The 14418-nt window shown below is 41.1% G+C and overlaps 1 protein-coding gene across 1 annotated transcript in view; it reads left to right on the top strand.

Moving 5' to 3' along the window:
- Positions 1–4225, top strand: part of ASIC5 (acid sensing ion channel subunit family member 5) — a 38795-nt gene extending 34570 nt beyond the window's left edge. The window contains 4 exon segments of the mRNA XM_036853416.1: positions 1956–2054; positions 2057–2152; positions 2155–2211; positions 4209–4225. Coding sequence (XP_036709311.1) covers positions 1956–2054; positions 2057–2152; positions 2155–2211; positions 4209–4225 — 269 coding nt within the window.
- Positions 4226–14418: the final 10193 nt, after the last annotated feature.

Here is a 14418-nt window from a genome sequence, read left to right as displayed (position 1 = left end):
AGAGCTGGACTCTCATTTTTGCATTTAGTCTGTTGGTTTACGTCGTCTGGTTGGAGAACACAAAGAAAACCTTGCGTCGAACACAAGCACTGTTCGAAAAGAGAGGCGTATTTAATAGCCTTTGTGGATAATGGTGATATTTTTCTTTGATTACACATCAAAACTCAACAAGAGTAGCTCCTCGCATGCTAACTGTAGTACATTTCTTGTGGTTGCCCCACAGGACGGGGGTCAACTCTCCACTCAACATTTCATGAGGCTGCTGGGTTTATGCTGCCACACGTGCATCAGGAGGTGTGACAGATGTACTTATCGCTCACGTAATGACACTTTCTGGGAAGAGTAGTGCAGGCTTCCAGGCAGAACCTCTCCTGGTTTGAGAGAACAAGGAAAGGCAGCTGGCTTTACCTGTCCTTGTGGTTTTGAGGTAGGACGTGGACGAGCGATCCCAGATGAGGGTCAGAGTCTGCGTGCTTGAACTTTCCCAGGTGCCGAAGTAGGAAGCGCATGGCCTTCTCATCAGCTTAACTTTTGAGGGACGAGAAAAGGGCAGGGTGGCATCTGAAAGCTGTGAGCACTGAAATGTCAGAACGTATCAGTGAATTTTTCATACTCAATTGTGTTTATATTCATTGATCTTGCACTTTGGATCTTTTGCTCATGCATGATTTGGACATGAGAAAAATTCTCTGGGCTATGCAGATTTTCCAAATATTGATCCACTGTATTATATAATGCACATTTCAGTTTAATACCATTACTTATCCTGCCATAATTGTCTTTAAAAATTGAGTTGTCAAGCTCATCATAGCAGACATAAATTTTCCAAAATTCTCACTTTAGCGTAAAAGTTAAGCTTGCAATTTATTATTGAGTGCAAGTCTTCTCCGTTATATTTTGGGTGCAACAGCTCATTTTGTTCATTACTGTGAAAATGTCCCCCCAAATTCATAGTCTGAAGAACCGTCGTTCGTCAGTTGTTCCTTCAAGTGAAAATGATGTTCCACATCAAAAGTGGCTACTGCAGCTTTCTTGAAATACAATCATAGTGAAAATGTCAAATAACGTGTTAGTACTTTATGAAAAGAAGTTTGACTTTGTGAACCTCCCTAAAAGATAACGGGGACCCCTAGGGGTCTGCAACCACACTTTGAAAACTGCTGACCTAAAGGCAATGTAAGAGTTGGCCTCGATATTAATGGGGAAAGGACATTTCAGGAGGGAAAACCACATGCAGAGAAAGGCCCTAGGCCAACAGCACACCTCGTGTGTGGGTAGAATAGCTGGGAACCGGATGTGTCAACAGGCAGAGTAGGTGATGGCCAAGGATGGCCCGGGTGTGGGTCACTGGTGGACAGAAATCTCTCAGGGCCACAGAGGGTTTTCCTTGGCATATTCTGGGAAGTCTCTGGGGAGTTTTGAGCAGGAGAGTGATGGATCTGCAAGTTGCACAAGTATTATGTTGCCTCTTGTGTGAAGAGTAAAGAGTGAGTATATATTGAGATGGAGTACGCTAAAGTCGGAAGCAGAAGGACCAACCAGAAAGCGACTGGAAAACTCCCGGTGAGAGATGATGACAGCTTAGGCACAGGTGGTAGCAGTGAGTGGGTGAGAGGCTGGAATCTGGGCATATTTGAAGGTAAAACAAATATTTACTGATGAATTGGCTGTGCAGTGTTATTGCATTAAAATGGGGAAATATCAAGAGTTTGGCTTGGAATATTTGAAATACCTATTGAACATCCAAGTAGAAATAACAAGAGGTAATTCAAGGTACTAATGAAGTTCAAGGTGGAATCTGAGCTGTTTGCCTTTTCTCTCTTCCTTCTGAGATAATATTAAGACATATTAATTGCTGTTGCATTATTTATACCAAACAATATGATACCATTAACTCATATTCATATAATATCAGTTACTATTAACTAATTAGCTTCAAATAATTTAAAAATTAGTAATGTTTAATTTGCTTTTCATGAAAAAACATGATTTATTCACTTTCTTTATTGGTTTTATTCCAGCAGATCTTGGAGGTCTGCTGGGCCTATTTTGTGGGCCAGCGTGATTACAATTATAGAAATCACTGAGTATATATTCACCAGTTTCTACTGGATATGCATTTTGTTCTTGCTGAAGATCTCTGAAATGAGCCAGGGGCTACTGCACCTCAGATTCATCTGGGGAATAAAAACAGCATACAGGAATGCTCATGTCCACTTAGGACAAAAGCTTTTGCTTTTCTCTTCATGATACCTTCAGATTTACTCATGACTAACTCACTGCTTTGTAACTTTATGTTATAGTTCTGGGGATTCAGTAAAATCCATTGTAGATATCTATCTCTTTATACATATCTTCATCTCTGTGTCTGTATTGAAGTATATATATTAATTTATTTATAAAAAAAGAAACAGGCACTGTCTTTTGTTTTTGGGTTTTTTTTTTTCCACCATGGAATTCCCTGCACCTAGAACAGTAGAGGTTACATAGAAAGCATTTTGGAAATATTTTTTAATGAATGAAAGTTTGAGTAATGGAAAAAAGACATACTTTAGGGCTAACTATATAAATTAGACCTGATAAATAAACTATCTTTGAGGAGAGAAGATACTTGTTTATTCAGGAAATAATACATATAATTTGTTCTTTATAAAATTCTGAAAATTTTCATTTTCAGGAAAATTCAACATGATTTATTTTCTTTTATCTGGAGAGTTCAATTTTTTAACTAACTTTTGAGGAGGCAGGATCTCTATCTATTTCCTATACAGGTGGAGACTTACAATAAATCTGTTTGAAAGTAAAGTTAAATTTGTAGTATGTTGGGAGAACACAGTGTTTACCATTTTCTCCAATACCTCCACATACTTCTTTAATCTAAGGAGGAAATGCAAGACTTGCAGAGTTCTCATTACCCCTCGGGCAATCAGTCTACTTTCAGCCTTCTTCTCTTGTGACTCTATTACTAAATGTGCCATCGAAGCAGCACGTGGTAACATGCAGGCCAGGGGAGGGAGGGACCACGTGGCTGAAAAGTACCATCTCCTGCCTGTGAATCTTGGCTTTCTTCTTTTCTTTGCGTGAAAGATCAAGCACAGATAATGGGAGGGTAAACACCACGGGATGGAGAAGACTCCTCCGGATGAGAGTTCACCTTCAGTTGGTTGCCATGTTCAGCATTCAAACTGTTCCCCAGAATTTCAGATGTATGAGTGTTACTTCTTTTAGGATTGACAAAGGTAGGAACACAGAGAGTCCGTGCTTTGAAAGTCAAAATTGCAACTCTGTCACCTGCAGGAAAATGGACTAGTCCTCCTGAAGCCTTTGATATACTGTAGGGACAAGCACGCCGAGGTTTGCGACATGGCAGCCAGTGATGGGTCACCCTGGGGTGATACAACGCGGAAGCGAGGGATGGTGTCTGCCAATGAAGGCTTGGGCCCCTAATACAGACCTCCTCTTGAGGAGGGATGAGGCCACATAGGAACCTGAAGCTGTGGCAGGCGGTATCCTAAAGCCAAAAGGGCAAGGCTACCGCAGTGGACGCACTAGAATGAAACTGCGGATCGGGGAACAAGAAGGAAAGAGACATCTTGTGATGCATTTATTACACGAGACAGAGGGCATGCCATTATTGGCTTATAGCTTAAATAAGTCGGTTTCACCTTTGACTCCACTTTCATTTGAGAACCTCCAGAATTGCCCAGTTTCCACCCACGGTGATTATTCTCATTTAACTAAAGCGAACATTGTTTTGGAAGTATCATCAAATGGATGTAGGCAGACTAGAGTCTCTGGCAGAAACCTAATACTGCATCTTGGCATAAAAGACTGGAAATTTAGGACCGTCCATCACCAGATGCAGCAACTACCTAGAATTCTTTCAGGAGTCAATTGTTTCTGTGTTACCAGCCTCTGGTGAAGACAGATCCTGAAACTGAGATATCACATCACTCTAAGCCCCTCAATAACTGCACGGTCAGAGGGACTTATCAGCAAAGACAGAGCAACTCAGCAGCGATCACTGGTGCAGTGGAAGTGGTACTCATGGGAGCACATTTGATGGCAGCTCTGGAGGGGGTGGAGGAGAAGAACACTGTCCCCAAGGGCAGGTTGTAGCTGTCCATTTAAAGCCAGCGACAAAATCCCCCAATGGCCAGCTCCTACTGCTAAATCGCCGAAACGTCATGATTCCCTCTCTGCTCTAGCAAAGCGAGATGCCTGATGCACTGATGGAAAATCCCTAACTGAAAGGTGTAAGTCAGTTTGGAAACCAGCCACCCTTCCCCCTTAGATAGTAAAACTTTGGTTGCAAAAGGGCAAGGGTAAGTCCACACAATAGGCAAAACAGAAGGCTCATGGAGAAACTGAGGCTTCGGATTCCCACCCCCAGAATAATGCTTGGATATTTACAGACTAATGTATGGCCAAACAAACGGGCCCCCAGTAATTGAACGATTAGGAATATCTCTCTATGGGGAAGGCGATTTTAGAAATCTGTGTTGGAATTCTGAAGGAGAATCAAAGTGGGTTATCAGATGCCCACCTGGAAGACCCTGCCGCTGACTCAAAAGGAACCTGGAACGTGAAGGCTGAGGCTCGCTGATTCTGGCCCCAGAGCTGGCTACTCGGTAGATGAGTGTAAATGAGCATAGAGGTGTCCAAGCCTCGTAATGAGGGGTGGAAAGATGGCGTATTGCTTTCCCATGTGGTCAGGCACAGTTGTGAATGCTGAGAGAAAAGGGACTGCCTTAAAAGGCTTTGGGTAAGGTGCTCAAGAACAAGGGTCGGCAGGTAGGTTGTTAGAACCCTTGCCAGTAACCCCAGTGGCTTCAAAGTGGTTCTGACTGGAATAGGCATGATTTCTACTCTGGGCTTTATTACCCTTTGGCTGAATCCAGTCCCTTTAAGGGCTTGAAGCAACAGATTGTGTTTGTTTGATTCTACCAACTACATTTCATGGACCAAGGTGACAGGTCACTGCTGTCAATGTACCAAAATGGTGAGCAGTTTAATGTTGTCTGGTCTTAGCATGTCTCCTACCACCTTCGAGCTGGACTCAGAACGCTTTTCCTAAAAGATGGAGAGACTGTGATGGAGTCATGAAGAGCTGACCTGACTCTATGAGGAATGGTAGAGCAGGAACGTCTTTGAAAAGGGTCCTTTCCGAAGAAAGGGGATGGGGATGAGAATGAAGGCCGGAGGGCGCTGCAATCACACAATGACTTTCTCTTCCCCAAACCACGCTTCTTGTTTTCCTGGATCTAGTTGTCCCAGGTCGAGGGTTGCACCTGTGTGTCCCGAAGGAGGGGAAACTCACCGTGCGAGCGATGGACGCCACGACATCAGTTCGTCTGAAAGTGTAAATGTTCCTAGGGGAACAGATGGGCTGACTGAGGTCGCCCATTACGTGGCTCACCTAGGACTGACTGGAAGAGCTGGCCTCTGCCCATATTCACGATGGTCCCAGAGCCTTTGCCTCTGGAAGATGCTTCTTCTCGGGAATGGACAATCGGGGCCATTCCAGGAAGGCGATTTCTGCTACTTGTCTGTTAGTGGGTAGGATGGCTGAATCCGAAAGGCCAGGTCTGAGTGGAGACAGGTGAACGGTGGACAGGGAGAGGCTGGGGAAGGGGGGGGGAGCGGCACATGAATGCAGATACCATCCGGAGAGGAAGCGGTCGTGCTTCTCCTGAGAGAGGGCTTCGTCATGAGACAATGAATCCCCTTAATTCTCTCAGGAGTGGCTGCAGGTCATGATTCATGCTGAGAAGACCCCTGGATTGGCTTTTCCTCTAAGATGGAAAAGTGACCTGAAGCCAAACTATAAAGTTAACCCAAGTAACTCCTTGACGTCATTGCAGAAAAGGTATCAATCAGCATCCCTTGATGACCTGCCTGAACGAAGAGCAGGTTGAAATCATCACTGGGTTTTGTTTCTCAAGTTATGCTTATCATATTCATACTTCCGTATTCCCATATGTTACTGATGAACCCAAAGTATCTTCAGAAAGAGGCACACCCAGAAGCTGAATATTTGAACTCATGATCTCTGGGGGACACTATTCATGAACGTGCATAAAATGTAACAAGTAGACAGTGGCTACCACACTTAGGCTTAAGTAGTATTGGTCTCAACGTCCTGAGAGAGTCGGTACCTGGGAAACGGGACTTGGGGCATTGAACCAAGTGGTCCTGGCATTGTTGGAGGCTGCCCGGAAGGGCAACGTGTAGACACGATGCGCTATTGTATTTGCAGACTGATGGGGCATCACACTTGCCAACCATTCCGGAAAAGGGTTTATATCTTCCATCAGGGCAGATTTACTAATATCTTGATTGTAATAAAATCTATTGTGCTAAAAGTGCAATGGCATACAAAGAAAGGAGCTATCAAGCCATGAAGAAGACATGGCAGGACCTTAAATGCATGCTGCTAAGGGAAAGAAGCCAGTCTGAAAAGACAGCATATTGTATGATTCTAACTATGTGGGATTCTGGAAAAAGGCAAAACTACAGAAACAGAAAGAAGAAAAATCAGTGGTTTACAGGACTCAGGGAAGGGAAGGATAAGTAGGTAATACGCAGGAGATTTGGGGGGCAGTGAAAATTTTCTGCATGATACTGTAGTGGTGGACACATGCTATTAGACATTTGTCAAAATCAGTAGAGTGTATGAAACAGAGAGTGAGCCCTAATGTAAACTATGGACTTCAGCTAATTATAATATATCAATATTGGAACATCAATTGTAACACGTGCGTATTAACGCAAAACATCAACAATAGGGGAATCTAGGGGGTGGTGGGGTAAGGGGTATATGGGAATTCTGTAGTTTCCACTCAGTTTTTCTGTCATCCTAAAACTGCTCGAAAAAATAAAGTGTATTAATTCTTTTTGTTTAAAGGGCAGTGGTGAGGGCTGAGGAAGGCTCAGAATAGAGGGATACATTTGTAGGAACACTATATACAGGCTAAAATGCGACAATCTGTTTCTGGTAAATAAGAACACTTATGAATCATTGCTCTTTTCTGGCCAGAGTGCCACGAATTAACAAAGAACTTTCCCCACAGGACAGCGAATGGGTCGGGAAGTAGAATGTCCGTGCTTCAAAATAATCCCCTGAATCCTGTGTCGCTGCAAATTTGTTTCTTAAAGGTTAGGATACGGGATGTTCCACCAGCCCAGATGGACCTGAAGTTGAGTGACCACTGGCCTCCAGGGAGTCCTGTGCTAACCGGCAGTGCATTTCACATAGAAAGAGATCTTTGGGGGAAAGTTTGAGAGGTAATATTAACTGAGATGTGTTATGTAAAGCATATTTTTATGCTCTCCACAGCAGCTATATGTCATAATGAAAGATTCACAGTTTTACTTATAAACCTAAACGTAAATGAAACTTGAGTAAACTATAATCTCAGGATAAAGGTATGTTTTCAGGAGTTAACCTAAAACTCCCCGTTGATGTCATAACTCATGAGCTTGATTGGCCAGAGGAAAAAGTAAATCTAAGTTTGGAAAAGTAACATATGGAGTTGAATTCCTCTATCAAACTCTACTAAAAGGTGCAAAAAATAATGGAGTAAGGAGGGAATTGAGTCATCAAAGCGGTTAAGGACTCTCAGAAAACTGGTGAGACTTGTCATCGTTAGCATGTTTCGGAGAGGAAATTCCCACACTTCACCGGAAGCTGCAAGTCCTGATTGTCGTCGGTGTTTTAGTGGGTCTGTCTCTATGGGTCAAATATTGTAGAAACTGCTGCAGTGAGAATTAGAGGTGGTGCCTGGGGAGACGGGGCTGAGGAGGAAGACTTGCTTCTGTGGCCTCTCCTCCAGCCACAAGGAGGAATTACCTTGAAACTCAAGGAGTTTATGGAAGTAAACTTGGCTCAGATCCACCATAACTGAGCATTCGGCCAAGGACTGAGGGTCATGGGAAGCACCTGTGCCTGCATTTGGGGTTGTTCATTGAGCTGCGTGGGACCCAAGGGCTGCCACACACCCTGAGAACCTCCTCATGACCGGTGACAAGTAAAAGCTGGAGGAGCCGCAGGGCTGAGAGCCCAGCGCCCATCTTGCACGACGGTGCACGTCCCGAGTGCACAGTGTCTGGGGCACACTGCAAGCTCTTCCTGCCGTCACGAGACCTCTTCAATGCTGTGAGCATGAACTCGGTTAAAATTCAATACATACTGAGCCTCCCTCCCACCTCCCCATCCCTCCCCTCTAGGTGGTCACAGAGCACCGAGCTGACCTCCCTGTGCTATGCGGCTGCTTCCCACTAGCTATCTATTTTACATTTGGTAGTGTATATATGAGGAGATATGGGGATACATGTATACGTAGAGCTGATTCACTTTGTTATAAAGCAGAAACTAACACACCATTGTAAAGCAGTTATACTCCAATAAAGATGTTAAAAAAAGAAAATTCAGTACAAAAGAGAAACCAAGCTTGAGGATTCCCAGAGCAGACAAAACCACTGAAGACACTGCAAAGCTCCCACTTCTCCAGCTGTTCTGTGCCCACTAAACTCTTACTAAGTACTGTTTATTGAGCTGGTGGTTTTAATTTTGCTGTTTCCGGATTGTTGACAATGCTCGGCTCCTGCAGAGCGTGTGTTCCACGTCTAATCACAAAATCCTGTCCTTTCTCCTGGGACACGTTCTCTCCTTTCTCATTTTCTCTCATGCTCCGTGGCCACTATCCTAACGCAGGCTTTCATTCCTGAAACTGGAAGATAAATAGCCTCCCAGAATTCAACACCCCCTCTCAACAATGTACTACATGAGAACATGTCTTAGGTATTATGGTTCTCTTATCGTGGCCTTCTCTCATCCCAAATGACTTTACAGTTTCCAATTTCCCATCACCCCTTGCAGGCTGTCCATCTTACGTAGGCAGCATCATTTTTGACTTCTTTCTGGTCACACTAATCCAGGGCAGCTCTTTCTCTGTTCCACAGAGTCACCAGGATGATTTGTTCCTCAGTAACTCTCCTCATCTGCTCCTGTTTTTCAGCAATATCCTTCCTTTTCATGGAAGTTCTGAAATCTTCCGCACTCTTCAAGGTTCTGCCTGCGCTGTTTACATTCCCCCAGATTCTTCAATCTCTACTTAGTTCCTTTTTGTCTAAATACAGTATGCCATTTAATCAGCACTCATTTTAAAATTACTTAAAGGTTATAATAAATTGGTAGTTAAATAAGATAATTGAACACTTTATATAGAAATTAACATAGAAAATGAGATATATGCAATTGACACTTGTGATTATTAAATATAATGAAAAATTGAAAACTTTAAGAAAATAATAAAATAAACAGCCACGTGCCTACCATTCATATTTAACTAATATTATACTTTACCCTATCTCCCTCAGATTTTACATGGATTGAGTCAGTGCTATATATGCCAGTCTAAAACCTAGTTTTTTTATTTTACATGTTTACTGTGTATTCATGTTAACACATGAAGATCTAGTTTATTTGTTGCACAAAATTACATCAATAAATATACCATGATTTATTTACTGTCTTTTCCCCAACTAATTCATACTTACATAATTTCAGTATTTTACTATAGCAAAGATCTTGCAATGAAACTGCACATTTCCTTTTGGTTATGTTATTGGAAGTGAAATTGCTGGGATTTTCTTGAATGTGTTTCTCCCCCTTGACTGTCTACTGCCACGTCAGTCTCTGACTTTGCTGTCTTAATTCACACAGACTGTGTTTCCCATCAGATTATAATGTGAGCCTTTTAAGTGTCCTTTTTGTCCATTCTGATGTGTATGCATCTTATTTTTGCTGTAAATATTCAGTGGACATTAAGAGGCAGGATGGAAGTTGAGATTCTCTAGAGAACAAGAAATTACCGGAAAGTAAGGAGCTGCTGCGGCAGAATCATGACCACGATCTGTGTAGCTCCGATTGGATTCAGAGGATGGTAACCTACTAGGGAGACGGTGATGCCCAGAGTGTCAGTGGGACGGGCAGAGGGTCCTGTGTAAACTCTGTCCCCTTTAACACGAGGGAGCAGGTATTGCACGGCTCTTAGGCTAACATCAGTATAGGCATCGGCCGAATTGTCGGGTTGTTTTGGCGTGATGTAAGGCGAGTGATCCGGGTGAGTGTGGTAGTTACTGGAAGAAAAACTCTTCTGACTGAGAATTTACCCCCGAAAATTGCCGGTCAATGTATTCTGTTCTGACTATTCCTTTGCGAGTGGTCATCACCCGAGATTTATTGCAATTTTCCTTGTCATGAAGAAAAAAACGAGAAACAATGTTTAGAAAGAGGAACAGTTACTTTATTTTATTTATTTATTTTAAGCTCCATAATACATTTTATTTTAGTTTTATTTTTTAATGAGCATTTTTATGGTGAATATTTTTTCTTTTATTTATTTGTTTTTTTTAAATTTTCATTGAAATATAGTTGATTTACCATGTTGTTAGTTTCAGGTGTATGGCAAAATGATTCAGTTATACATATTTTTTTTTCTTTTTTTATATTCACTTCCATTATAGGTTATTACAAGATATTGAGTATAGTTCCCTGTGCTACACAGTAGGTCCTTGTGGGTAAGAACAATTATTTTAAATCATTCAGAAAACAAATAAATTCATTTATTCAGCAAGAAATGAATGGTTGACTTTGGAAAAAAATATATCTAATGTAGGGACTCTGTTACTTATTTTGTTAAATCATCTCATTACTAAAATTCTGAAAGCCTATTGGAGTATCACTCTTCATCTGAAGGCAAAATGAATGTTGGCATGTGCGTAATTACTTTTAGATTTAAGGTGATAGAAAGTTTTCTTCTAGGGCTTAGCAAGAATAAAAATGATCTCATTGGAATGCCTGTATCCAAAAGCAGAATAAAGAATGGGGAATGGCAGGAATACAAGTCATACGAAAAGGGATTTCGATCTACAAATCCAATTTAGAATCAATTGACACAGATTTTTCCAGAGTTAGGGGTTTTGAGAAAATAAGAAAGAAGATGAATTACTGCGAAAGTTGCTCAACAATTTCTACATTATGGTCAGTTATTATCCACACAATAATATCTGGCAGCTTTTATGCAAATCCATTATTCCATCTTCTTAACATCTGCAATAAGTAAATACCTGTGGAAAGAGGAAGGAGTAGCTCAGATGACTCAAATATCAACTTTAAATGACATTCAATTTTTCATATGCTAACAAACCACAGTATATCACCAATTAAATGTGACTTCTGTCAGTGACCATTCGGATGTTCTGAATAAATTAGTACATCTTTCTAAAGCGCTGGCAAATTTCTATCTCTATTAAGAGCAAATCAAAATCACCTTGGAGCTATTCCCGTATCCTCTTGAGGCCAAAAAGGAGCTTTCTTACAGTAAACAGCCCTATATTATTTTTGTTTTGAGCAGGAGGGAGAGAGGGGGAGAGAGAGAGAGAGACAATGAGTGAGAGTGAGAGTCAGAGACAGAGAGAGAGAGAATGAGGGGAAGGAAGGAGGGAAGGAAGGAAAGGAAAGGAGGTACCTACCCGTACGACATGGGAACTGCATGAGTCTCATCTCATGCATGATTCTTTTAAAGATGTCTACAGCACTCATTTTTAAACATGATTTAGGGAAGGAAACGATACACAGTTTTGCTGCACTGAGGGATGCATGGTCTTATAAGCATGATGCAGGTAACTGTAAAAGAATTCAGTCTCTGTGATCTGGGCATTCCGGAGACAAAAAACTCCACATAAAATACTTCTGCTACACAGATATACGACTCTCTACACGGTCAGAGATTGTCATAATGTCTACAAGACAAGGAAGAGAAATCCACCAGGATATTATGCTCAACCAAAACTAACATTACAAAAGGAAATGAAAATTAGGGGGAAAATACTGTGCATGTTAACAGAATACTAACATCTCTTTTACATAGTGTGTTCCAAAGCATCCATAAAAACAAACATCCCACCCATAAAGAGGTCAAAGAATACAAATATGCCATACCCACAGGAAGAGAGAGATGAGAATGGCCAGGAAATAATGCATATGCTAAAACTCACTAAATAATTACAGAAATACAAGAAAATAATGAGATAGAATTCAGGGCTTGAAAGATTTAATGAATATAAAAATACTAACAGTACTCTGTCATGTTGACAGGAAAATGAACACTGTCCTAAAGCACTCACTGTCTGTCTGAAGGGTAATTTAGAAATACATTAAGAAGCATTAATTATTATCAAGAAATTGCTCTTCTTGAATGTATCCTCTGAAAATAACAAGAAAAAAGCACAAAAATTTATGAGGTTCATTGCAGCATTATTTGTAATGGTTAAAAAATGGGAATAAACTTAATATTAAAATTTTGGTAAATTGAATTAATGACTTTTTTTTAATGATACGGGAAAATTCTGAAAGACTTAAACGGTGTATACAATATTCAAATTTTGTGAAAGAATATATGAAATTGTATTATACAAAGGCTTAATGAGAAGGCAAACTTGAGTATCTGTCAAAGCATATAGAATATGGAGGACAGAAAACAGGGACTTGACATCTGGTAATGCAAGAAGACAAACTGGGAAGACTCCTGAATGAATATACGGTGTGCTAGACACAGCGTCATGTAATCTTTAATACAACAAAATATATAAATAGGAAAGGGGGATATACTATAAATACATGTATAGTGTTGTTCCCTGAACATATTTTGAGAAAAATGAAATTTTCTATTATGCTAAGTAGAGTATAACACAGTGAGTTATTTTTAAGTACTCCAACTACTTTTTACAGTGAAGCGAAACTCTTAGCCAAAAGTATGGAATAGGTTAGCTCCAGGTACCTATTAATTAATTTGATTTCATTTTAGATCTATTACTCAGAGTCTCCAGATTTTTCCCTTTTATCCCCAAGTAGCTGAAACATTCGTAATTATTTCTATTGGAATTACTCCATAAGGAAGAGTTGTCCTATCTCCCTCATTTATCTAATTTTTTTTCAGTCACTTATTTAAATCAGCATGGATTCAGAAAGTTTTTTTTTTAATACTTTGGTTACAATCCAATATCATCATTATTTATTTTATTGCTCAAATAAGATTGATAATAAGAAACATTGAAGAAGTCAGGTCCCTCCTTTTCTTGGAAACTCATATAACACCAGAAGAATGAATAAAGATTTTATATTTCACTGTCACAAAGATATCTGTTTTTAGTCATCAACAGTAGAACAAATAGAAGAATGGAAATGGATTACATCCAGGTACAACAGAAGATGGGAAATAAAGGAAATGTCTTCTGTATTTCTGAGAGACCTTGTTTGAAGCCTTAGAAAGGAAAGTCAAAAAACATTCCCTTGGTCAGCAGCCCTCACAGATAAATAGAAATTGCTAGTGATGGGGGCAGGTGCAGGACGGTGAGGTTGCCACCCTCTGGAGGACTCCCTCTACATCCAGGGAGCCAGCAGTCTGTGCTCTGAGCAGGTGCCTTCATGGAAGGACTCAGCCAATGACGTTCTTTCTCTACTCCCCCTCCAGCCCAGCAGAGCCCCCTCTTGAATCAGTCGGTCTCACAGCCTGAAAACTCTAAGGTCAATCTGGTCTTCAGGCACAATGGGGCCAATTACTAACACGACATCTCTCCTAGTGCACACCATACGGGTTCTCTTGTTCTATCCTGTGACTGCTGCCTTGTGTCCCTTCTCTAGACCTGCGCTGATCCCTTGCCTGTGCCTCAGGCCTCCAAATCCTGTTCTTAGTGTTAGTCATCAGATGCAGGACCCAAACCACCTGTCATATCTCCCTCACGCTCTTCGTCCACCTGTCCAACTAGAACTTTATTACCTGGCCAACAATCTTCTAATGTTTAGACACACACTGGCAGTTCGTCACTTGCCAGCTGCTCTGCTCACCTATAACCTGAGAGGCCTCAGAGCACACTGGTTGGAAGCACGGGCTCTGTATCTGGTTACCGTGTATAATTACTGGTTCTTCACTCACTCTTGTCTGACCTTAGGTGAGGAACCCAAACTTTATGTGCCCCAGTTTCCTTCTAAGTAAAATGGAGGTGATAATAAGGATATTTACTCAATGGGTTGCTACAAGGATTCAACACATGCAAAATGTTCCAAACAATGTTGGGGACAAGGGCGTTCTGTAGTGACTGTAGTATTGCCCCCTGATTGCCACCTGGTGATGTAGGCTTTGTCCTAAGCTTCAGGGACAGCAGGGGCTCTGATCACCCCTTAGCCTGATCCTGTCTTTGAAGTTCAGTTAGCAGTTGCAATACGGACAACACTTAAAGAAATGCACATTTTAAAAAGGAGTTTGTAACTTTTATTATAGTGTTAGCACTATTTTTACAAGAACTCTTTTTAAAAGGGATTTACCTGTTAAGGAATGCAAAGAGCTGTATTTA

The sequence above is a fragment of the Balaenoptera musculus genome, chromosome 5, assembly GCF_009873245.2.
Source record: "Balaenoptera musculus isolate JJ_BM4_2016_0621 chromosome 5, mBalMus1.pri.v3, whole genome shotgun sequence".
NCBI classification, from domain to species: domain Eukaryota; kingdom Metazoa; phylum Chordata; class Mammalia; order Artiodactyla; family Balaenopteridae; genus Balaenoptera; species Balaenoptera musculus.
The sequence above is the reverse complement of the archived record's forward strand: the minus strand, read 5'-3'. Positions and strand labels throughout refer to the sequence as shown.